The following is a 24,705-nucleotide window of genomic DNA, read 5'->3' on the forward strand; positions in this document are numbered from 1 at the left end:
CCCCCCTACGAATTTCCCCACTTGAATGTTTGATTATTTTTATTAATTTCTAAATAAAATTTCAGATTTTGAACATCCCGATGTCTGCGTCTCTTCATCTCTCACACTCTCTCGCGCGCTCTCCGGAAAGACGCCATACCCAAGTTGACGCGTTTGCGGTGCGCGTCAACACGAATTTTCTAGACTAATTCCATCCGGATTTTCATCAATCTTGCTCGCTTTTCAGCTGATTTTTTTTGCTTTTCTGAGAAAAAATCATGTCAGAAACACTATCAGCCCGTGGAATTCCGAAAAGTGAACTAATCGTAAGTCAAACTGTGTCAAAAAAATTTTTTTTTCAAGTAAATCATTTTTCCAGGAAGACGTCGAGTCGTGGCTGACAAAAGAGAAGTTATCGGTTGAAGAAGCTGAAGTGGTGCTCCGCGAAAAGTACGGAAAGTACAAGTACGTCGAATCGAGCATGACCGCCCAGAAACAGCGGATGGCCGAGAAGATTCCAGAATTCGAGAACAGTTTGAGCATTATCGACACCCTGATCGCCAAAAGAGCCGCCAACGAGTCATTCGAAACGACATTCCTTCTTTCTGATGACGTCTACACAAAAGCCACGGTTCAGAAACCTGAAACGGTAGGAAAATCAAATTTTTTTTTTCAAAATCCTAAATTCTAAGAATTCCAGGTATCAATCTGGCTCGGTGCCAACGTGATGGTCGAGTACGACCTGGAAAACGCCAAATCCCTCATCGACAAGAATCGTGGATCCGTACAAAAAGTTGTGGATGAGTTGACCAATGAGCTGGCCTACATCAAGGATCAAATCACGACGACCGAAGTGAACATGTCGCATATTGTCAACTACGGCGTCAATAAGCGTCGTGTCGCTGCTAAATAATTCCACTTTTTTTCGCATATTTTTCTGTTATTCGACGCCCCCTTTAAATCTCTATCCGATTGCTTTGGATCTTTTTTTGCCTCATTTTGAATCAAAAACAATTTCAATTAGAATAGAAAAATCAACAAAAATAACAAAAACAAAAAATTATTCCAAAACTGGTAGAAGTGTGGCATGAGTCAGGTATCCAGTATGGGTTGGTTGCGAGTACGGGAAGACGATTGCTGTGGAGACACGAGAGTCCTCCTTCACTTCTCCCTCTGCATTTCTCTTCCTCTCCTTTGGATAAGCATCCCCAATCTCCTCGAATTCCTCTAGTGTCTGCCGATGCTGATTCACAATTTTCTTTTGTTCCGGCACCAGCTCAATCGTTTCAATCGATATGAAACCAGCTGCCGACATCGCCAAACAGGCTCTTTGCACTTGTTCCAGACACGGACTGAACGACACTAAACGACCGCCGCGTTTCCGAGAGATCGATTTGGCGGCGAATGGAATCGCTTCCCAAGGAGCTGGGACGTCCAGGAAGACACCGTCGGCATCGTTCTCCACGTGGAATCCAGATGTGCAGACGTTGCGGACGACGGCAGTGGTGACAGATGAGAGACCATGGGTCTTGAATTCCTCCAAAACCTTGCTGGTTCTCGTCTCATCAATATCATGTGTATATAAATGTCCATTTGGTGCCACAGTCAAAGCGATCGCATGAGATAATGATCCACTTCCAGTGCCCGATTCGCAGATTACCTAGAAGAAGGGATTAATTTTAGTGTCAAAATTAGGGATTTTTCTGGGATTTTCAGGTCAATTTTAAATTTTTTTTCGCCAATTTTCCGCATTTTTTTCCTGAAATTCAGAAATTTTTAAAATCGAAATACTCCGAAATTCCGAAAAATCGCTGAATTATTTTTCTCTTACCGATCCGGGTTTCGCATCCAATAGCGACAGAATTTGAGCGCAATCCGCTGTGTAGAGAATCTGAGTTCGACGTGGCAACGAGCGGGTCCACAGATCTGATGATGGACGAAGAATGTAGACGTAGCCGGCTGTAGCTGACAGACGTTGTCCCCATCTGGAAGAGAAAATTCGGTTTTTAGGAGATTTTTAGAAGGATTTCACTATTCTGGTTCAAAAATATCGCCTAAAAGTCCAAGTGTAGTCTGAAATTTGTTTGTTGGATTACTGTACCTTTGGGTCTAATTTTCAAGGTCTACTCTATTATTCTGGTTCAAAAAAGGTCGCGTCCCACAACGACACCTACCGTAACCTGACAATTTTGCGATTTTTCGAGAACGAATCTTGTTTTTTCTTCGAATTTCGCGAAATTTTTAGACCTTTTTATGGTTTTCAGCTATTTTCAAAGATTCGTTTCCGTTTTTTTTCCAGTTTATGTTGTCTGAAATTTGATGGAACGGTGTTTGGATTACTGTAGAAAAATATTGTGTAGTTTTGTAGTTTGTAGCATTATTACGTGATTTTGTTTGCTGAAGAAAAACTACAAACTACAAGATTTTCTACAGTAATTTACAGTAATCTTTCTAGCGAGAACACCAAATTTCAGACAAAACTATTCGGAAAATTTGAAAAAAAAATCTTCAAAGATAGCTGGAAAATCTGAAAAAGGTCTAAAATCTTGCAAACAATCGAATAAAAAATGGGATTTTCTCTCGAAAAGTTGCAAAAAATCGCAAAATTTTTAGGTTATTGTAGTTTTGGGACCTTCGGCCACGGCCACTGGCTTTCCTCTTCCACAGCCTGATTCTTACTTCTTTCCAATAATGAATTCATGTCTCAGGGCTCCATATTTCATCATGAGTGTCTGTCCTCTCTTGACAACTGTTGGCACCATTTGTCCATATGTCACATACACAATTACAGTATCCCCTTCTTGAATTCGATCGTTGTACGTCAAGAATGACGGTTCCGTTGGTGCCAACGTCATTTTTCTGATGAAATAGTCAAAATTGCAGGTTGTAATTCAGGAAAAATCAGTAAAAAAAAGAGGTAGAGCAAGTCCTGAAAGTCACAAAAAACTGAAAGTCAAAAAGAAGAGGAAAATCGAAATTTGGCAAGCTTTATGTACTGGAAATGCTATAGGAAAAGAGAGGCAATAAATATAATTCTATAAAGCGAGAAGAGATTTAGAGAATCAGACAAATTTGACGCCTTCGTTGTCTCCACCGATATTCATCAATTGGGCTCGTCGTTGGTCTTCAAGACACGTCAACGCCTTCATCAGAATTTCACGCTCCAGGTTGTGGAATGCTGAAAATTAGGAATTTTAGATTTTCAAGGAATTTCTGAATTTTTTGGGGACAATTTTTGGAATTTTTGAAAATTTCTGAGATTTTTTTTTTCACCTCAAAACCTCATAAACCTCACAATTCCTTGAATTTTTTCTTCAACTTGAGATATTTGAAAATGTTGAATTTTGCGATTTTTTTTAGATTTTCGAATTCTCTCAAAAATAAATTTCTGGATCTTTTAGACTAGATTCTCCAACTCACACTCATTAGTTGTGTCATCTCCATGTGTGATCTCATAAAGTGTCAATGGTGTATTCAGGAACGCATTCTCCACTGCCCATTGATAAATCATATTCGCCCAAACATCGGGACGACGCCAGAAGATGTGGAAACGAGTTCGGCCGTTGTCGGTGAATTCGATTAGTTCTGAAATTGGAATTTTTTGAGTTTCTGGTTGAAAAAAAAGGAGTTCTGAATAAAAAAAAACAGTTTTAGCCATAGTTGCAAGCGGGTCGGCAGGTTCCGGGCCGGCTGATAACTTGTCTCTAAAACGAGATATTCAGACGGTTTTGGTACCAAGTGATAGATCTCGACAGGGCCCATCACGTCTATGTTATTCGAGCCGGATTCCAGTCCGATAACATGCCGAAAAATGTGTTTGAATGACAGTTTTCGACCAATTTGACAAAAAGCAGATTTCTCGTCATTCAAACACATTTTTCGACATGTTATCGGAATGGAATCCGGCTCAAAAGATATAGGCGTGATGGGCCCTGCTGTGATCTATCATTTGGTACCAAAACTGTCTGAATATCTCGTTATAGGGAAAAGTTATCAGCCGGCCACTTGCAACTATGGTTTAAATTGTTTGAGATCTCAATATTCTCAGGGATGTCATTAACAGGATTCTGAAAATTCTGACCTTTTTCTGAATAGTTCAGATGTTTTTTTTTTACGAAATCCGAGCTTTTTGGATTACTATATGTCAAAGGTTCATACAAAAAGTTCGTGCGAGTCTTGAGCAGAATTTTCTGTCAAAAAATTGTTCTCCAATTTTTTAATTTCTCGATTTCTGGACCATTTTTCCTGTTTTTTTTCACTTTTCTAGCTCAAAATCAGTCCATTTTAATTCAATTGTTGTAATATTATTTTAGTCAAAAGGTACGTTTTTTTTTTCAAATTTCCCGAAAATTCCTGATTTCCAGATCATTTTTTCTAGCTCAAACATTTTCCATTTTTTCTCGCATTTGTAGCTAATTTTCAGCCAAAAGAAAAAATCACAGATATTTCTGAAAATGGAGTATTTTAGAGCCAAAAAAAAAATGCATTTTAGGTTCAAAAATATTTTTTTTGAAAAATTAGTTTGGGGGTACGACGAATTCGAACGCTTCCAAAATCGAACAGACCAAAAATCGAACATGTGTCAAAACAGAACAAGAGCAGAATCGAACTGCGCGAAATTCGAACTGTGTCGGAGTCGAACTGTCCCTAATTGGAACGCTGTTAGCCATGGGGCGCGCTTGCATTTTTCCTTAAATTAGTGACTTTTTTCTTGAGAAAACTTAAAAAATATACCTATACGAATCAGTTTTATTGGAAACAAAAACAACAAAAATCTTTTTTTTAAGGAAAAAATAAAAATTTGCGGGGAAAAAATGAGAAAACAAAAATAATGCAAGCGCGCCCCATGGCTAACAGCGTTCCAATTAGGGACAGTTCGACTCCGACAGAGTTCGAATTTCGCACAGTTCGATTCTGCTCTTGTTCTGTTTTGACACATGTTCGATTTTAGGTCTGTTCGATTTTGGAAGCGTTCGAATTCGTCGTACCCCCATTAGTTTGTCAATGTTTCATTAATTTCGGCGTCTCAAGATTTCGAAATTCATGAGTTATTCCTCACAAAACAGTGTAGTTTTCCTCAGTTTCCCTCTCAAAATCCCCTCAAAATTTTTTTTTGCTTTTTCCCCTCGCACTGAAAATCAATAAACGCCTCTCTTGTTTGTTGGTCGCTGCTCCTCCTCTCGTCCCTCTCTCTGGGGCAAATATTTGCGGCGAGCAAAAAAAATCAAGAGAAAAAAATTCACGTGAAATTCGAGAGCAGAAAAAAGTGAGATAAGAGCTACATTTTCCCCTAAAATTCAAAAAAATGCTCACTTTTCTGCTCCAGATACTGTAGAACTGTGTTGACACCATCCGTGGAGAGGCGGCCTGAATAAAATTGATTTTTTTGGAAATTTTGGATTTTCAATGGTTTAATTTGAGCCCAATTATCTCGGTTGCTATAAGAGCTATCAAGAATCTGTCAACTGATAAAATGTTTGTGATGTTATCTGCTACATTTTATTAGTTGACAGCTTCTTCATATCTCTTATGGAAATTGAGATAATTGAGCTTAAATTTTGGGTGACGTTAGAGTATCTACCGTAACCCAGGAAGCTTCAAACTCACGATTGAGTTTCTGATTATTGAATAGTTCACTAGTCGTCGCTTCGGCAATGTCCAACGAGTAGATTTTGTTGTGTTGAGCGTAGTCGATGACCAAACGAGCCCATGCTTCCAGTTGCTTGTCTTTTGTGTTCAGCGATTTTTGGATTCTGGAAAAAAACAGGAATTTTGTAATTTAGAAATTCGGAATTGCTGAATTTGTGGATTCATGATAATTTGAATGAATGAATTTTCTAGTTTTCTGAACTTATGGATTCTTGAAATTGTAATTTTTTGAATTTTTAATTTCCTGAATTTCTGGATCCTTGAATTTCTGATTTTCCAATTTTCTGGATTACTGAATTCCTGAATTTCTGAATTTCGGAAATTTTGAATTACTAATTTTCTGAAGCTGAAGAAGGATTCTTGAACTTCTAATTTTTTAGTTTTTTAAATTCCTGGACTCCTGAATTTTACAAGGTACATTGAAGGCCGTGGGAACTCTGATTCATTGATTTCGAAAGAGTCTGGACTTCAGAAGTGTGTTTTTCGAGAATTCGAAAAATCAGACTTCCAGAGTTTCCAATTTTCAGAACACGAACTTAAAATTTTCAGACTTTCCGAATCAGAATTTCAAATTTTCAAAAATTTCCGTTTTTTTTCTATTTCCATCAAAATCATCTTCGAATTTGAATCCAAATTTTTCTGACGCCTTCTAGACTTCGACACCTCATTTTGTACTTGTCAAAATTATATTTTTGCTCTTTTTCGGATTATCTGGACTTTTAGAACTATCTCGGATCAGAATTCTGACACCGTAGACTCTACAGCGGAGAGATCTGACGTCCCTCCTAGACCATGGGAATCTCATTTCAGTCTTCTCGAAGCCCTTTCGAACACTAATCTGCACTTTTCAAAAAGTGCAGAACAGCTGCTAGTTGGATTTCTTTCTTATTTTCAATAGATTTCTCTTCTGTCCCCTTTTGTTTGTCAAATCGATACATAATGATTGATAGTGAATCAAATGAAATTTGATATCATCATTACTATCATCAGTAGTAAAAACAATCAATTTTCAATCAAAAAGTAGGTAAACACTTACGTAAAAAACGGCGGAAAATCGTATTGCCATGGCCATTTGAAAGCTGAAGTCGTCGCCATTTCGCTTCGAAGTGAGAATAACTGGGTCCCTGTGCTTCACGTATTTTTTCGTGTCCTATTCCCTTCTTCTTCTTCTTGACCAACAATTTCCTTCCTCTTCTCTTCTTCTCCCTATACTCCCAGTGGAGTGAGTGTGTGTGCTCAGCTTTGTTAAGCCACAAGAGACGCAGAGATCCTTCTCTCCCTTCTCCGCCGGTCCTGTGTCAATCAATACACTTTCAATAGGGAAAGGAGAGAGTATGTGAAAATAGGAGAGCGACGAGAGATCCCTTTATCGTATGATGAGAAATGGAGAGTGCCAGACACCCCTCCCCCAACGCCACGGCGCTGCTGGGCTGGCTGTCCTCCGTCGTCGTTTTCTCCCTTCTTTTCCCCCCAGATACACATTGAAAACGCCGAGTGCTGTTGGTTGGGAAAGAATTCCTCTTATTTTTCTCTTTTTTTCAGTTAAAAAGCCCTTTTTTGGATTAAAAAAGGTCCTTCTAGTCCTTTAACCTGGCCCGAGCTTCTTCAACCTGGCCCCAGAATCACCCAAATCCCCCTAGCTTCTGTTTTTCAGCCTCTTTCCTCACAAGAGGCTTAGTCATATGACACAAACGAGAAAAATCGATTTTCGTGTCGAGACCCCATTTCTATCACTTTCTTCCTTATCACATTGCATCAGACGAAACTGGTTACAAACCCCGCTCTTTCTATCTGTCCCCTCTAAATGAATCGATTGATTTTGTATTTGTGTCATGGCCACATACACACGCACCACATTTTTTCTTTTGGTACAGATAACCCCAAAAATGTATGTATAATCCTAGGTATATAAGTATATACAGTATAATTAAACAGCCCCCGCCAAATAATAGTTCCCCCCGACACCTGTCACCAGTGTCGTGGCCTTGTTGACAGCTGGGGCTTGAACTATTAATTCCAGGCCACAGCTGAGCTATCGTTCAATCTTGAACTACCGTAGTCCTCTCTTTCATTAATTCTGTCTCTTTCCAGATAACTTGGAGGTGAGACATCATGTCCACTGCCTCTGTTATTGAGCAATGTGATCCACAACAATCGTCGTCAACGTCATCATCTGAAGAGACGCCAGAATGTATTCGAGAAATAATCAGAAGACAAGTGCCTTCAGGTTCATACTGTCTGAGCCCTCAACCGCAGGATCATCCCTACGATCGGCCACCGCCAAGGGAGCATCCGACAATGAGAGTGAGTCAGTTACAGTAATCCTTGTAGGTCATATGTCCTAGAGTATGATATGAGAGAAACGAAGTATTCTAGAAAACATCTGCTTTTCACGAATATCGAATTTCGCCCCCACACCCTCCTCTAGCAATTTGTCACACCATTATTCATCGATGATGTCAACAACAAGACTAATCGATTTTCAGCTTCAAATGGTCCCACGACGACCGGCAACCGAGAATCCGGTGATCGCGTCGCTCATCAATACGGTAGCTCAGGCTAGAGATCGGAAGCGACAACGGGAAGAAACAATGTATCCAAGGAGGAATATTGGGCAACAGACGGATAGTGATGAGCCAATTACAGTAGAACAACAAGGGCCAAACTTTTATGATAGTGGAATTTCAGCGACGAAGCGGGTACGGAGAGAGGTAAGACAGTCACTCGGGGTACTGTAGTTTGAGAGGGTTACTGTAGCTCGACAAAAGTTACGATAGAACTGGCAGTTGTGCTTCCTGGAACCTGTTGATCAGATGAGATCTAAAAGGAGAATCCTGACAGATTGCTGTCTGAAACCTCTAGGATACTGTAGATATTCCAAAAGTGATCTGATTCACGTTAGAGTTCTTGGGATACTGTAGATCCTTCTGTATGTAGACAGAGATACGGTAGAATTGACAGCTATGCTGAACCCTCGTGACCAGATGAGCTCCGAAAACCCAAAAAAATCCACGTGGAATAGATTTATTCTATTTGACGTCTTCTGGGATTATGAAGGGCTTAGAGGCTTAGAGGACTCACACGAAAGAAAATAACATGATAAATATCAAGTTAGGTTTTTCTGAAATATCAAAAAAGGCCAGCTGAAAACTAGAACCTTTTCCAAATGCTGCCACATCATTTTGGCCTTTTCGGACAGATAGAGCACCAAAAAGAGCAATTTCCGGTATATTCAGAAGCTCTTGGCTCTCATGAATATTCATTATGCACTCTATAGTTTCAGATAGTTCATTTCCAGAACTTTCTTTCTTACAATTCCCCTTAGAACAGCTGTTCTTCAAGGAGAGGAGAAAAGCGGTCTTTTCCGATTTCTTCTTCGTCTTCTTCGTTTTTTCCTTCCCTTCCCCACCATCCACATTCACAACGCCGATTAGAATCGTCGTCGTCGTCGTTGAAGTGTCTCTCTGCGTCTCTTCAACCCACACACTATCTCTCCTTTTTTTCTTTACTAGAATGGATGAATGGAAACGACGACGACAGAAAAGCAGTAGAATGGTGGGGACGAAGAAGAAGAAGGGGGGTTTATAGCGGCGGGAAGGTCGTGGTTTTCAAATGGTTTTTCGGAATTTCGTCGTTGTCGTAAAGATGACCGCGAACGATAGAGCGAGCTTTCGATGGGAGGATTAAGCGTATTTAAAAAGATAGAGATCGGTTTTAGGGAATTGCGGGTTCTAATGGATTGGGGAAAATCGTAGTTTAGGAATATGAAGGGAATTACCGTATTTCCTCTGAAACCATCACTATGAGCTCAATTATCCCGGTTCATATGAAAGATATCGAAAAGTGATTTACGGATAAAATATTGATGACGTTATGATACGCGTTTTGTCAGTTGACCACTTTTCAGTATCTCTTATACCAACCGAGATAATTGAGCTCAAAGTGTAAATCTGGGGTGACGTTCTATAATATTAGATTTGCCCACCCAAACCATCAACTTCGAGCTCAATCATCTCGCTTTCTTCAAAAGATATAAAAAAAATTGTCAACTGATAAAATATTTATCATAATATCACCAACATTTTATTAGCTAACAAATTTTCAACATCTTTCACAAAGATCGCGATATTTGAGCTCAAAGTAAAATCTTTCAATGGGCTTCTGTTAGAGGGAATACGGTAGCTAGAATTGAAAGTCGAAATTCATCCTAAGGATATTTGAGACTCTCAGAAGTGTCCACAGATCCCAGTATAGAAACATTGAATTATCGAAAAATTGAATTTCTCAATTCCAGCCTTCCGATGACGAGCCTCGACCTGTTATAATCAAGGAATCAATCGGGATCAACACAACTGAAACGATGGCACCTGCGAGACCACAGCATCTGCCATCGACTTCTACTGATCAACAACAACCATCATCATCCTCATCAGAATTCCCGAATAATCCCCATATTCGACAATTCCGATCAGCAGGTCATCGACGGCGAGAACGTGATAGTCCTGCTTACCGCCAAGCACGTCGAGAACGTCGTGAACGAATTCATCACGCTGAGACGATACGTCTTCAACTGGAGAATCATATTCAGACTGTCGACGGAATGGTACCTGGAGGACACGTCTGTAATTATAGATGTCCGCACTATCAACAAATTATTAACAATGCCATGAACCATTTCGATCCTAGCTCATGTCCCCCACCAACTGGACCAAATGCTGTGTCCCCTACAGTTGCTCCTGGAGCATTCCTCCGTACTTCTTACAATACAGCAGTTCTATTCCCGATTCCAACGTATCCGGCGGTACAGGTCCCGGTGATGGGCTACGCCGCCTACACTCCTGTCACGCCTACACCACCAGCACAGGCTCCTCCACCGCCACCAACGATTCATGCGCCGGTGGCGGTTCGGCCAAGTCAACCTACACCTCCTGGCTTCCCGCCGAGCTTGTATTCACTTACTAGAGCCAGCTTTGTAAGTTATAAAGAAGAGATTTTTGGGAAAATCTTCAATTTTGAAAATTTTAAGGCACCTACTGGAATGCCGGACTACATGGATTACTTCCGACACCCCAGCTATCACTATTTGTTCCCATCAATGGATCGTTTGGGGTTGGATAGACATCATATGTTTGCTGGATTGGAAATCGACGTGCCTATTGGAGCATCTCAGACGGATATCGATAAGTACACCAACGAGACAAAGTATGCCAAGAAGGAAGGAGAAGAGGAGGATGACACGTGTACAGTATGTCTGAACAATTTTGAAGCTGGAGAGGTAGGATACATTGTTGGGCTAGATTTTGCTTTTTTATCCTCAAATTTTCAGAGCATACGAAAACTGCCTTGCAATCACCTCTTCCATCCGGAATGCATCTACAAATGGCTCGATATCAACAAAAAATGTCCAATGTGCCGTGAGGAAATCGACCGAAAGCCAGTTCCAGCTACTACTCAACAACCGGTGCAAGCTGTCCCAGCCAGTGCTCAATAATCATTTTTCCTTTTTTTCTTTTTTTTTGTCAAAATTAGTATTTTTTTTTTCGCTTCCCTCCCCGCCTTTGTCTATTTTTCCCCCAATTTTTCTTGTCGCAAAATCAAAAAAAAGTAATAAAAATCGTTGAAATCAAGTTTTTTCAAAGAAAAATGTTGAAAATTTGAAAAAAGAATGAAAATTGGTTGAAATTCGATGAAAATTCGATGAAAAAAAATATTTGAAAGAACTACGGTCGGGGAAATTCTGTAAACACCGCGACGCGAAATCGCACAAATTGCGGATTTTGGCCCAATTTCGAATAATGTTTTATTTTCGTTTCAGCTTTTTTTCTTGTTCTAACTATAAACTCAGTTAAAAATTAAAAAAGGAATGAAGAATTTGAGCTTTTCATATAAAATTTTAAGAAAAGTAGGACAAAACCTCGAGTTTTTGATTTTATTGATTTCGAGTTTTCAAATTCCCGCGCGCGAAATTATTGATTTTAGCCTAAAGTTATGTTTCGAAATCCTTCGAATTAATTTTTCTTCCTTCCCTTCTATCTGATTTTCAGCTCAAAATCCCCATTTTTTCAGTAAAACCTGCTCAAAAATGCCGTGCTGGACAGAAGATCATAAGAAAATTCAGACCACTAAAGTTTTGGTGAGTTATCATTTAATTTTCAGAGAAAATAAGAAAAATTCAAATTTCAGGTTGTTGGCGCGGGTGGAATCGGCTGTGAATTGCTGAAAAATTTGGCAGCTACTGGCTTCAAACATGTGCACGTCGTGAGTCGAATTCTAGCCATTTTCAATCAATAATTCAATATTTTTCAGATTGATCTCGACACTATCGACGTCTCCAACTTGAATCGTCAATTTTTGTTCCGAAAAGAGCACGTCTCCAGCTCAAAAGCTGAAATTGCAACTCGAGTTATCAAGAAATTCAACCCAGATATCAATCTAACATTCGATCATAGCAGCATCTTTGAGGAGCGATTCAATATTGCTTTTTATGGAAATTTCGACATCGTTCTCAATGCGCTGGATAACAAACGTAATTTTTAAATAATTTTTCTTCAAAAAACTGAACAATTCAAATTTCAGAAGCCAGAAATCATGTGAATCGTATGTGCCACTCTGCGCGTACTCCACTCGTCGAATCGGGATCGGCAGGATTCTTCGGACAGGTTCAGGTCATTTTGAAGGACAAGACTGAGTGCTATGAGTGTCAGGAGAAGCCGAAGCAGAAGACGTTCCCTGGATGCACGATTCGGAACACGCCGTCTGAACATATTCATTGCACGGTGTGGGCGAAGCACGTCTTCAGGTGAGGTTTTGAAAAACAGAAGTAATTCAAATTTTTTGATTTGGCGCCAAAATTCGGGTGTCATTATGGGGGGGGGACAAGTCGTTTCAGTCTAAGGCAATGATTTAGATATTCAGTCAATAAAGTGCTGAAATTCCCAATTTCTCACTTTTTTCACTAAGTTTTGTTTAATTTTTCTGTTTTTTCAGTGAAAAACATGAAACTTTCACTGAATTTCACGAACTTCAGTACTTTTTTGGCTGGAAATTTTTCAGATTTTTTGTTCAAAGTTATACACTTAGGCTGAATCACCTTGTTTTTTCTTCACTAGGCTATCCGGAAAATGGCGTCAAATTCGAAAATGTCGAGTAATTTTCCAAAATTACCGTAAAGCCTGTATTAGAAGGCTCCCTTTAATAGAAGAGCCTCCTTCAAAATGTTTTGTTTTAAATTGAAAATTTCCGTACGTTTCTGGAAAAATAGGCCGGAAATATAGAAGAGAAGAAGAGCCCCCTCTAATTGAAGGGCCCTCCGGAGGTACGTTGGAACAATAGAAGGGGCGGCTCTTTTAATACAGGTTTTATATTTCTATACGAATTTTGAAGTACAGTAACCAATTTCTATATTTATTTCAGTCAACTCTTCGGCGAAGTGGACATTGACGATGATGTGTCTCCTGACTTGAAAGCCGAAGAAGCTGAGCATCCAGAAGCGGATTCTCAAGATGACGAAGCCGCCAAAGAATCAGTTCCAATTGGAACACGACAGTGGGCGGAAGGTGTGAATTTCGACGCTGAGCAAATCTTCAACAAGCTATTCGTCCAGGACATTCACTATCTCCTCAAAATAAATCATCTCTGGAAGACAAGAAAACCACCAACTCCTCTCTCATTCTCTGATGCATTGAAACTCGGTGATTCTTTGCCATTCTCCGAATCCCAGAAGAATCAAACCTCCGTCTGGAGCATTGCCACGTGTGTCAAGATGTTTGAAGCATGTATTCAGGAGCTTAAAAAAGAGGCCAATGCGAATCCAGATGAGCCATTGTCATTTGATAAGGATCATCCGATTATTATGTCTTTTGTGGCAGCATGTGCTAATGTCAGAGCACATATTTTCAATATTCCTACAAAGTCGGCATTTGAGATTAAGGTAATCTACCTAACAGTAAATTTCAAACTTTCAAATTTGTTAATATTTCAGGCTATGGCTGGAAACATCATCCCTGCAATCGCTTCTACAAACGCCATCGTCGCTGGAATGATTGTGACAGAAGCTGTGAAGATTATCGAAGGACGCGAGGACGAAGTGAAGAATTCGGTCATCGTGGCCAAGCCAACAACGCGTGGACAAGTATTCATGTTTGCGAATATGAACAAGCCAAATCCCCGTTGCTACGTATGCTCAGATACGAAGGAAGTGTTCCTCTATGTCAATTTGGCTGAAATGACGCTTAGCGGTCTTTGCGAGAAGGTTTTGAAGCAGGAGCTGAATATGTTGGCACCGGACGCCATCGAAAGCAACACTAACAGTATTGTTCTGAGTTCCGATGGTGAGACGGATCCTTTGATGTCGAAGAAACTCGCGGAGCTCAGCATTATGGATGGATCGATTCTGGCGTGTGACGACTTCATGCAAGACTTTGGTGTGAAGGTTTTCGTTTGCAAAAATTCGAATTTCAAGGGAGATCAATTTGAAATTGTTAGAGAAATGAAGAAGCCCGTTGATAAGGAAGAAGATGAAGAGAAGAAATCAGAGGAGGAGAACAAGAAAGAGGATGAGGATCGTAGAAAGAGAAAGGTCGAAGAGCAGTCGACTAAGGTCGACGATGAACCAGAAATCAAAAGAAACCGAGTTGAAGAAGTTCAAGCTCAAGGAATCGAAGTTATGGAATAGGGGTTATTTCTCGGTGAAATTTATATCAAGTGCTTCCCGGATCTGTCAAGATACTCATTAATTTTTTCGATCATATTTTATCTGTCCATCTATTTAATTTAAAACATACCTGTCATGAAGAATGAACTTTCACGTCTATTTTTAAGTGTATCTGAAACAAGGTTTCGACATCAATTTGGCATTGGAGACCGATGCAAAACGCTTGATTTTTCTACAGAATCTGCAAACATGAGGCACCAGGATGATAACTACGACAACACCTGATTTTCTATAGTCCCGAACACTCTTAACCTTGCACCACTTTCAAGAACAGATTTTAGTAACAACAATTTATTGGAATAAAACAACAATGATGTGTTTACTTCTTTCCGGTCTTCTTGACCTCAGACTCGGAGTGGTGGGAAGCCGAAGAGCGTCTGCGGGCGATTTTGGCATCGTGCTCCTCCTTGGCGTACTTGGCGAGAAGTTTGTGGTAAGCGGCAGCCTCCTCACGGACCTTTTCCTTCTGGGTGCGCTTTTGGCGGAGAAGGTACTTCTTTCTGGCGATACGGGCTGGGGTGATGAGACGTTGGATCTTTGGAGCGATGGTCTTGACGACACCTAAAAAGAATGATTTGCAATCGACTATTGGGATTTCAGTATGCACTTACCGTCTGGGAAGGTCTTCTCGTGGGTGATGACGTACTTGGTGACATCGTCGTGCTTGGTCAAGTTGAAGAGCTTGCGGATCTTGGAGGCTCTTTTTGGTCCGAGCTTGCGTGGAAGAACGGAGTCGGTGAGTCCCTCGATCTCAGCATCTCCCTTCTTGACGATGACAAGGGAAAGAGCGGACATGTTAGCATCGACGATGCATCCACGGACGGACTTTCTCTTGCGCTCTCCGTTCTTACGCTCACGGTAGCAAGATTGTCCCTTCTTCAAAAGAAGACGGACACGTCCGTTGGTGAGAATTCCTTGCTTCATTGGGAATCCTTGTTTATCGTTTCCTCCTCCGATTCTGACGACGTATCCCTGAAAATGGCTCGTTTAGGAAGAGCCTGGAATCGGTTCAAACTGAGAAGTGGACTCCCAATGTATCTCCACGACCATTTCAATTAAGAAAAAGCACATGAAACAATGGGGAAATGACACAGAAACATCGCTTCGTTTCTGTGTTTTCGGTGGCTCACTAACCTTCCACTCGTCTCCGAGAGAGTCGATGGCGACTTCTTGGGACATGCGCTTCTCGAAGAAGACGCGGAGCTTCTTCTCCTCATCGACCTCGAATGACTTCTGGAGCCCGGTGGCTGGGTAGGCGAAGTTGAGTCTCATAGCTCAAATATTATTACCTGAAAAAAGGAATTTGAGGTTAGAGTCGTTAGAATTCAGTATAAAGCAGGTTATGAGGTTGTTTGAAAAAAATTCGCCGGATTGGCTTGACTCGGATCGACTCGATGCGAAAAAAATGCTAATCCGGAGAGTTTCGCACAAAAAAGTGAAAAAAGAGTGGTAAAATTTAGGCCGACTTCTACTTGCCAGTTTCAAGGCGCATGTGGTCGTGTCGAGACCCGCGATTCACCGTATTTCCCCTCCCTCTCGCCGTCTGTCACCTCCAATTCACCACCACTCTCTCGTCCATTGGATTTTGCTTTTTTTCTAAACTTTTCCGATTTGTCTCTCAACTTGCGGATTTTCGACGAAATTTCATGATTTCGCGTTCTTATTCGTTTTTATCAAGTTTTTTCCAGTCAAATGAGTGGCGAACCCTTTTCCCACATAAAAAACGGACCGAAATCCGAAATTTTTCGCACTCTAAAATATTCACTGAATCATAAAAAAAAATTTCAGATGCTCTGCAATCACATTAAAGTTGAACAATGCGTCGAACGGGTTCCCAAAACGATGTTCCGCAAAAAGCAAGACATGGAGGACAATAATTTATTCCTGGAAGGAAACTCTAACCGAGGGAAGCCTTCTAAGTGGGTTATTCGCAAATTAAATCTGCTAAAAGTACTTGCTTCAGAGGACAAGAAAGATTCAAAACCTTCTGTGACGAGTGCGATAATTGCAACAAATCGTTGATGTGTCTCACTTGTGGTCGAATTTTATGCGGGAGAGATGATTCAGGGCATGCTATTGAGCATTTCGAAGAATCAAGACATCCAGTTGTCATGGATTGTATAACTTTCGAACTCTATTGCTATACATGTGATGATGAGGTGTCTCTGGATTTTGAACCTTCGCTCTATGGAGTTCTAAAATCGCTGAAGCTTCTGTTCGACAGAGAAGATATAATGGAAGGAGGAGAAGGACCAACCATAAATGCGAATACCTCTCCGTAAGATTTATAATATTAGGGTAAAATCTTCAGTTGTGTTTTTCCAGAGGTCTCACCAACGTCTCCACTAATTTCGCCACAAAATTACACGTTGTCGGTGAGAAGAAAGGATCGAAGAAGAAAAGAGGAAAGAAAGGGAAAGTGAGTCCAATGTTCGATACACCATTCCAAGGAGCTGTCGTCATCGATTGCACGAATCCACCTGCATCAAATGGAGGTGTCGCTTCTTCATCATCGTCAACTGAGATTCCGTATCGGCCACGTGGATTGAGGAATCTGGGAAACACATGCTTCATGAATGCAGTTCTGCAGGCATTAGCGTAAGTTTTTTTAACGGAAAATTTATCCAAAATTCCAAAAAATGTTCAGTTGCATAAAAGACTTCCGGGAGTATATTCTGAATCTGCCATCACTGGAAGACTATGTAGAAGACGAGAAGATTGCACAGAATGGGAATTGTTTCTTGACAGATGAATATCAAAAACTGCTGGCATCAATGTCAGCGCGAAATTTCCGAGATCCAACTTCTCCGAACGAATTTCGCGAAGCCTTCGTCTCCGCCTGTCCCCGGTTTCGTGGATTTCGACAACACGATTCGCACGAATTCCTTCGATATCTTCTAGATCAAATGCACACGGAAATGAGGAAATGCAGGAATCTTCCAGAGATGCCTGATGACAAAACTACACCGATTTCCAAGAGTTTCGAGGGAACACTTCAAAGTAGTGTCATTTGTCAAACTTGTCGGAATGTTAGCAATAAAATGGACGATTTTATGGGTTAGTTCTATTACATCCTTGGTTTCTCCAGTAAAAAATTATACTCAGATCTCTCGCTGGACGTACCACGAGTCTCAAAAGCGCGGTATCGTTTATCGGACTGCCTCGACCTATTTTTCCAACGAGAACTTTTGGAGAAGGGAGAGAAACCGGAATGCTCAAAGTGCAAATCAAAGCAGACGTGTTCGAAGCAAATGTTCATTAAGAAGTTGCCAGAAGTCCTCTGCCTCCATATAAAGCGATTCCGTGATAATGGTGGCAAAATTGACACTCTTATCGAATTCCCGCTAACCGGATTATCAGTTGATGACTTTTTAACAGAAGTGAGTTTGGTTTGTTTTTGAGTTTTAGTTAAAAAATTCAATTTTTTCAGGACAGTGACGAGCCACCGTGTGTCTACGAGCTTCATTCGATCATTGTTCATATTGGATATGGGTAAGGAACTTCAAATGTTTTTTTCTTAATTGGGTGATCAAAAAAAGGCTAGCTTCAAAACGTTTACGACCGAAATTCCTAAAAAATTTCAAAAATTCGTTAGGTGGCCTAGAAAACTCAACTTGCGAAAACTAGGCCACCAACTGCGGTGGCCTAGGAAAATCACATGGAAAAAGTTAGGCCTCTCTAAATGTTTAATTTCCAGTTGCTCATCCGGTCACTATATTGCATTCGGCCGCCGTGGCGCCAAATGGTATCAATTCGATGATACAGTAGTCAAGGCAATGGAAACGAGTAACATCACAAAACAACGGGCATACGTACTGATGTACACGAAATCCACTAGAAAACCATAATTTAGATGTTTCCCCCACTTTTCGCTATTTCCCAGTCTCATCTAGGCACATTTTCCCCCATTTTTTCCATGTCTTTCATCCCGAGTTTTTCTTTAATTTTTGCATATTTTATTGTTCCAAATTGGAGCCTCCAATATTTATTTTTTCATGGGTTATGAATTTTTCTTGTTAGTTAATTTTTTAATTTTATAATTGCACTTTTTCTCACTTCTTCCTGCACTTTTTCTCACTTCTTCAATTGTGTTCTAATTAGTGATATGTTTTTTGTGTTTAGAAATGTTTATTCTGATGATACGAGAATTTTAGGCTATTAGTAAAATGTAAAAAATCACGGAAACAACAATTCATTAAACTAAACTCCAATTAAACACAACAAAATAGTTTTAAACCAATACAAATTCTCTTCTGACCATCTCCATTTTCCACATTTTTATCTAGAAAATTTTCGTATATTTAAATCCTTGGGTTGTTGGGATTTCTTGAATTTCTCAATTTCTGTATTTCTGAATTTCTGAACTCCTGAATTCCTGAATTTCTGAATTCCTGAATTTCTGAATTTCTGAACTCCTGAATTTCTGAATTTCTGAATTCCTGAATTTTTGAATTTCTGAACTCCTGAATTCCTGAATTTCTGAATTCCTGAATTTCTCAATTTCTGAACTTCTCAACTTCTGAAGTTCTAAAATTTAGTCCGAAAATTTTGAAATTCAAAAATCCAATAGCTCTAACTGACAAGAAACTAGTAGATAATACATTCAATTTTTTAAACCTAATGTTTTTTAGATATTCCGAAACTACCTGCAAGTCATTGTAACTGAGCCTTGGTTTGAAAGGAATGAAGAAGATGGTAGCCCGTTGACAACGGAAATCGATGGGAAAATCAGATTGCTTAGTTTTCTAGCAGCCAGTGACTAAGAAATTGTAAAACTTTTTTCTCAAAATACAATTTTCAGGATCATACCATAGGCCCAAAAACAGCAGCAGCACATATCCCATCTACTTCCGAGTAGAATGGATTCGAAGCGGATTATGTGATCTAGCTGGAATTTGTTCGGAAAGAGATCTTGAAGAGCGGATGACGACGACTTCTTTGCATACTACCAGTACACAGACCACGTCAGAAAATTCCAAGGAAAATGGGAATTCTGAAGATCAATATGAGACTCTTGCGTTTTATATTTTTCGAAATGTAGAAGCTAGAGTAGAAGATTCGGAGATGGATTCAAAGGAAGAAACAAATGGATCATGGAAGTGGGAACTCCATTTATGCATGGTTTTGGTTTTGGTTAATAAAAATTGGTTTATTTGAGAAGGACCGTGAAAAATATCGCAAAATGTTTGTGATATTATGATTGAATAACTTTTAGTTAACAACTTTTTGATATCTTTGTCAGGAACCGAGATGTGTTGGCTCAAAATTGAAAGTTTTGGGCTTATTTTGGATTTAGAAGAAAACTTTGGGTTTTGTTTAAGACTTGCTTAGACTTTTAAAAAATTGGATTAAAGGTGGGGGGACAGGAGATTTTTCGTAGTTTTTTTGTAGCTAGAGTATGCATTCTACCGACACGGTGTACAACGCTTAATGTCACTCTGCGTACAGCTGTCGTCCTCGCCTTTACGTATGCAATTGGGCGACCGTTTCCTCTTTGCCCGCGTGACTCAGTCGGTAGCGGCGCCGCACCCTCAATCATCGCCCTCACAAGTTCAACTCCTCGAGGGGCATCTTTGAACGGAATTTCGAGAACATTATTTTTTCATGTCCCCCCACCTTTTAGAGAAATTGTTTATTTTAATGTTTTTCAATCTAATAGTAAGTTCAAATAATTCTTTGAAATCCAAAAAACATTTAATCCAAAAATTAATTTCTGAAAATCCTTTTCAGACAATCTAATTTAAGAAGTATCATTGTAAAACTTTAATTCATAAAGTCAAAAACAAAGTAAGAAAAAAAAACCAAATGTTCCCAACTAATTTCTCCTTTCCCTCGATTTCCACCCGTGAAAAAATCCCTGCTAACATAAAGATCAATACCCATATCGTCTCCTTTCTCTTCATTTTCTTCATAATCTTTTTCCAATTCTTCAGGGATAGATTCGAAAGAGTCGTCGAGTTTTAGATTTATTGTAGTTTTTGTATTCGATGGAACTGATGGTTTGGGTTTCCTAGTTATGGGTGTTGACGCTTTGGAAGTAAAAGTTAAACTTTCGGAAGACGTGGAGTTGGATACTGTAGGCTCAGATGATGTAGAAGTACTGATAGGGAATTCAGAAGACATCGAGAACATGATTTCAGAATTAGAAAACGGGCAAATCCCAATTAATTCACAAAGAACATTTTGGAGACGTTTCATGTTGAAAAATGCAGAAAGCTTCATATTATCTGAAAAAAAAACATTGCACCTTAGGATAATCATTAGTCAATACATACTAGAAGCTTGGAATCCAATAATTGTCCATTTCGAAGTGTTTGGATTTCTTTGAATCAATGGACCCCCTCTCCTTTGTTCTCCCTTATAAGATTCCGTGAAAACAAGCAAATTATCAGTATGTGCTATCTGAAAATTAAAAATAATCATTTCCGATTTTTCAATAAACTTTAAAAAATCATTTACAGTTAATTTCCTATGCTTCATTGTATATCTCTGTTCTTCAAACCTCCCCAATCCATATGAATCCGCTTCTGATCCATTAAAAATTTTCATACGATTATCAGCTAGACATGGAGTGCTTCCATTAAAACCATAATCGATTTCTACGATCATTGGCGAGAAAACTTCCCTGAAATGGTCTTGAATGTAACCCGACTCTAGGCAAATATCCAAAATATAAGCTCTTTTTGCCAGAAGAACATTGCCCTGACATTTTGCATCTGTCGGGTCATAGCATCGATGCAAAGTAAATTGTAGACCGGTTAGATGTTTCTCTGGCAGCTCCAGATGTCTGAACAAAATGCATTTTCCAGAATAAAAAACCATTAAAAAAAAATTTTTGGCTCTGTAATTTTTCATTTTTCAAAAACTTCAAAATTTTTAAAAAAATAAATATTATCCCGTTTCAAACAAATTCAATGAATTATGCTCATTACAAGCTTCAAGATGAGCCCAGACACGACTAGGCTCCGCTCATTTTGAATTTTCACCTAGACACGCGACGCACGACCGCGACGGGCCTGAAAAATGAAAGTGGGCGGAGCCTAGTCGTGTTTGGGTTCATTTTGAAGCTTATCTCAAACTGAGCGTGATTCCAATGTTGATTTTTAAAAATTTCTAGGTTCTAGAAAATGAACTCCAAAATAAAATGTTTCTAGAAAATGGGACAATTTGTACCTCTCTTTTTTTCTGCAATCCTCCTGAAAATCAAAATTTCGACCATTTGCTCTCCAATGCATTTCTCTAGTCAGCACCAGTTCCGAAGAAGTGATAAGATGTCTGGGTGATATGAGAGAAGCAGTGGATATCGATTCATCACTCGGGTCGTTTTGTCCCCAACATAACCAAGTATCGGATAGATAGGGAACATCAGAACCGACGGAGTCAGGAGATGGTTGGGCTGAAAATAGACAACTGAACTTCGAATCCTCAGAATCTTCTAGAAGCCAACTCACGAAGTCCCTCGATTCCACAAGTGTTCAGCCTATGCTTATTTTCTTGGTCTGTCAATTTTCCAGAATTACAGGATCCTTCATAAGCCGAATTGATATGAATTAAAAGTACGATTATCGATGGAAGTTTCATTTTATCAAAAAAAAATCCGGAACTGCAAAAAAAAAAACAACACCATGATGTGGCGAGGTTAGTGAAACAGTGTGCTTCTGGAAATCTGGACCACAAGACATACAGAGAAGTAATTAAATAGTTTATATTACAAAGAAAAGTATTAGAAAAACGAAAATCTTTATATTTCTGAAAGAGCTTCCGGCGACCGTATCCATCAAAAATTTATAATCCAATTCCAAATATTCCGAATTCGTCGGGTAGTCCTCGTATTCATCGTAATCGTATTCTGGTTCCAAGTTAGTCGGAAGTGTTGTAGTTTTCAAATTTTCTGAAGATCCAGAAGACGTTACCGTAGTCGTCAATTCAGTTGTAGAAGTCGTCGTGGTTGGAGCCGATGTCATCATACGATCACAAACTCCAGAAACCTCACATATCCCGTTCTTCAGCCGTTGGACGCGATAGAACCATTTAAGGAAAGTTCCTTTCTTCAGAGTAGCACCTTTAAAGAAACTTGGATTGTGGTTTTGATTTCAAAAAATATTACCTGTTGCATCGTATCCGATAACTGACCATTTTCCATTTTTGACACTGATAAGGGGTCCACCTCTGTCTGTCCAATTATTTGTGAATTCAGTAACAACAAGGGAATTCCTATGAGTTTTGTTGACCTAGAATTAAGAAATTTCAGGTCTAACTTTTTTTATCACAGCGGGGGTGTTTTGGTTTTTGGTTGGCTGTCCATTTGGCTAGAAGAGGACCGGTATGAAAATTTCTCTCTCTATGTAATCGATTGCTTAGAATTCGAATATGTGGTTGTTTTCACTGAAAAATACAAACTAAAAAAGGAGAAGGTCCCGTCCAGCCGCTGAAATAATGGAGAAAAAGAGGCTGTAACTCGGATATAAGCGCATATTTTTAAATGATAGCGCCAATATTTTGCATGAAAAAAAGAGAAATATGTTAGTTAGGATGTGTAGATTAATTTAACATTACAAGGTTTCCGGGAAAAAAAAACTGTTTAAAACAACGTTGTGGTCCCAATGTTTCCAGTGATTCAAGCCATTGAAAAATGTGAAGATACATTTCTCAAATATTAATTTTTAAAGAATATTTTTCCAAAAGTTCGAAACTCGACACTTCAAAAAAAAATTATAATTTCACTATAAAAAAGCATAAAAATTAAAATAACCTTCACACTCATCCCTATGAATCCCTTATTTGACCAAAACCGATAAGAGTAGATATCTCCAAAACTGGAAATGCTGCCATCTAGACAAGGTGTACTTTTCGCATAAACCTCTTTCACCTCAACTATCATTGGAGAATGAATTATGTGAAACCATTTCTTCACGTAAGGATCACAAATATTTAATAAATATGCTTTCACAGGCTTTGCCGTTCTATTTTTGCAGTTCGAATTTTCAGAAGGAGGACAATCGAAGGATATCAGATTTAGGGTGTTCACCACATCTTGAGGAACTTCTTGGTTTCTTCAAAGGATTACTGTAGACAAAAAAAACGAAATAGCAACTCACAAATTGTTTCCCAAACATTTCGGGGTGAAATTTGATCCATTATGTATCCAAACCATTTTATCTTTGAGAATGTTGTTGGAAATTGTTAAGAAATGTCTAGAGGAAATTAGAGTGGCTCCAGAATATCGATTTGAAGATTTGGACTCAGAATACCACATCCACGTGTCACTGGTATTGGTGAGAGTGGGTTCAGAGGATGGGATAGCTGGAATAAAGCCAAACAATTTTAAGATCAAAAATCAAACCACTTACGAAGACCCTCCATTCCACAAGTCTTAAGCCTATACTCATTTTCGTTATCTGTCAATTTTCCAGATTTGATAAAATCCCCACAAGAAAAATTGATTTGAATTAGTAGTATGAAAATCGATTGAAATTTCATTTTTTCGATATTTCCAACTAGTTCTGGAACGTAAAAGTACTCTAAACCCAAAAACTATTGGATTGTTAGATAAGATCTATAACTTCTTGGTCACGCAAGTATCCAAATTTTTTGATTATTTTTCGCTTCTTTGCGTGACGTTTTTTAGTTCCTTAAAGCGGCGAGAATTCGGAATTAATTTACCGTATTTGCTCTAATAGAAGCGCATCCAATACTTGCATTTTGAGGTCAATTATCTCGGTTCTTGTTAAAGATACTAAGTTGTCCCCCTCTCGTATACTCAGAGTTAAGGTGCAATAGGGCCAATTCACGAAAAAAAAAAATGAAATAGCAATGAGTAGCGCATCCGAAGCTTCCTGACAGTGGGCAGCATCCATTTCCTTCCAGCATCCAATATCCAATCCTCCTCGCTCATTCGTTGCCGATCCCAGTGGTCGTCGTCGAGTAGAAACGCCAGTAGTCTTCGAAGAATTGAGGGGATTCCTTGCCATCCCAGCTGACCTGGAAGCTCGTTACAAATCGGACTTCTCATCGACTGGCCCTTTTGCACCCTTACTCGTAAAATACCGTCACCCAAAGTTGTGAACTGATAAATTGTTAATTAAAATATCACACATCATGTGATGCTGTCTTTTTTTTTGTTTTAGAGCCGTTCAGTTGGATTTTTTCCAAAAATGAAACTTCCATCGATAATCGTGATTTTAATTCATATCAATGCGGCTTATGAAGGATTCAGTGATTATGGAAAATTGACAGACCAAGAAAATAAGCATAGGCGGATCAGTTTTGTGTGCGTATCTCAAGCAGGGTTGAGGCAGCGAGGAGGAGGCTAACGTAGGATTAAAGGTACATGTGCCCCCTACAATGGAGATCATAGGATGATT

The 24,705-nt window shown here is 39.4% G+C and overlaps 10 protein-coding genes across 10 annotated transcripts; 5 read left to right on the plus strand and 5 right to left on the minus strand.

Moving 5' to 3' along the window:
* Positions 1–257: 257 nt before the first annotated feature.
* On the plus strand, positions 258–892 carry Cbr-pfd-3 (the record flags this gene model as incomplete). Its single annotated transcript, XM_002640421.1, has 3 exons — positions 258–305; positions 359–628; positions 680–892. 3 exons carry the CDS (start codon positions 258–260, stop codon positions 890–892), a joined length of 531 nt encoding a protein of 176 aa, XP_002640467.1.
* A 147-nt stretch (positions 893–1,039) lies between these two features.
* Positions 1,040–2,834, minus strand: CBG13601 (the record flags this gene model as incomplete). Its single annotated transcript, XM_002640422.1, has 3 exons — positions 1,040–1,639; positions 1,811–1,964; positions 2,659–2,834. 3 exons carry the CDS (start codon positions 2,832–2,834, stop codon positions 1,040–1,042), a joined length of 930 nt encoding a protein of 309 aa, XP_002640468.1.
* A 207-nt stretch (positions 2,835–3,041) lies between these two features.
* On the minus strand, positions 3,042–6,723 carry Cbr-vps-25 (the record flags this gene model as incomplete). The annotated part of the gene is made up of 5 exons (XM_002640423.1): positions 3,042–3,157; positions 3,400–3,564; positions 5,293–5,346; positions 5,587–5,732; positions 6,665–6,723. 5 exons carry the CDS (start codon positions 6,721–6,723, stop codon positions 3,042–3,044), a joined length of 540 nt encoding a protein of 179 aa, XP_002640469.1.
* A 1,017-nt stretch (positions 6,724–7,740) lies between these two features.
* Cbr-toe-4 lies at positions 7,741–11,119 on the plus strand (the record flags this gene model as incomplete). Its single annotated transcript, XM_045241284.1, has 7 exons — positions 7,741–7,932; positions 8,115–8,339; positions 8,954–9,053; positions 9,205–9,218; positions 9,923–10,600; positions 10,655–10,903; positions 10,955–11,119. 7 exons carry the CDS (start codon positions 7,741–7,743, stop codon positions 11,117–11,119), a joined length of 1,623 nt encoding a protein of 540 aa, XP_045095208.1.
* A 591-nt stretch (positions 11,120–11,710) lies between these two features.
* Cbr-uba-2 lies at positions 11,711–14,302 on the plus strand (the record flags this gene model as incomplete). The annotated part of the gene is made up of 6 exons (XM_002640425.2): positions 11,711–11,761; positions 11,812–11,886; positions 11,935–12,154; positions 12,205–12,427; positions 13,042–13,558; positions 13,610–14,302. The coding sequence occupies 6 exons, from the start codon at positions 11,711–11,713 to the stop codon at positions 14,300–14,302; spliced, it is 1,779 nt and encodes a 592-aa protein (XP_002640471.2).
* A 358-nt stretch (positions 14,303–14,660) lies between these two features.
* On the minus strand, positions 14,661–15,613 carry Cbr-rps-6 (the record flags this gene model as incomplete). The annotated part of the gene is made up of 3 exons (XM_045241285.1): positions 14,661–14,902; positions 14,947–15,313; positions 15,440–15,613. 3 exons carry the CDS (start codon positions 15,611–15,613, stop codon positions 14,661–14,663), a joined length of 783 nt encoding a protein of 260 aa, XP_045095209.1.
* Positions 15,614–16,129: 516 nt separating this feature from the next.
* Cbr-usp-3 lies at positions 16,130–18,189 on the plus strand (the record flags this gene model as incomplete). The annotated part of the gene is made up of 7 exons (XM_002640427.1): positions 16,130–16,260; positions 16,305–16,619; positions 16,667–16,939; positions 16,989–17,398; positions 17,447–17,721; positions 17,772–17,833; positions 18,039–18,189. 7 exons carry the CDS (start codon positions 16,130–16,132, stop codon positions 18,187–18,189), a joined length of 1,617 nt encoding a protein of 538 aa, XP_002640473.1.
* A 120-nt stretch (positions 18,190–18,309) lies between these two features.
* CBG13607 lies at positions 18,310–19,918 on the plus strand (the record flags this gene model as incomplete). The annotated part of the gene is made up of 4 exons (XM_002640428.1): positions 18,310–18,360; positions 18,973–19,096; positions 19,143–19,474; positions 19,733–19,918. Coding segments are annotated over 4 exons (693 nt in total), but the record flags the coding sequence as incomplete, so codon positions are not given.
* Positions 19,919–20,104: 186 nt separating this feature from the next.
* CBG13608 lies at positions 20,105–21,922 on the minus strand (the record flags this gene model as incomplete). The annotated part of the gene is made up of 5 exons (XM_002640429.1): positions 20,105–20,568; positions 20,617–20,743; positions 20,801–21,182; positions 21,515–21,737; positions 21,793–21,922. 5 exons carry the CDS (start codon positions 21,920–21,922, stop codon positions 20,105–20,107), a joined length of 1,326 nt encoding a protein of 441 aa, XP_002640475.1.
* A 122-nt stretch (positions 21,923–22,044) lies between these two features.
* CBG13609 lies at positions 22,045–23,821 on the minus strand (the record flags this gene model as incomplete). Its single annotated transcript, XM_002640430.2, has 5 exons — positions 22,045–22,403; positions 22,449–22,572; positions 23,094–23,394; positions 23,440–23,644; positions 23,692–23,821. 5 exons carry the CDS (start codon positions 23,819–23,821, stop codon positions 22,045–22,047), a joined length of 1,119 nt encoding a protein of 372 aa, XP_002640476.2.
* Between the last annotated feature and the right edge of the window lie 884 nt (positions 23,822–24,705).

This window comes from Caenorhabditis briggsae, assembly GCF_000004555.2.
Source record: "Caenorhabditis briggsae complete genome, chrI, whole genome shotgun sequence".
Taxonomy (NCBI): domain Eukaryota; kingdom Metazoa; phylum Nematoda; class Chromadorea; order Rhabditida; family Rhabditidae; genus Caenorhabditis; species Caenorhabditis briggsae.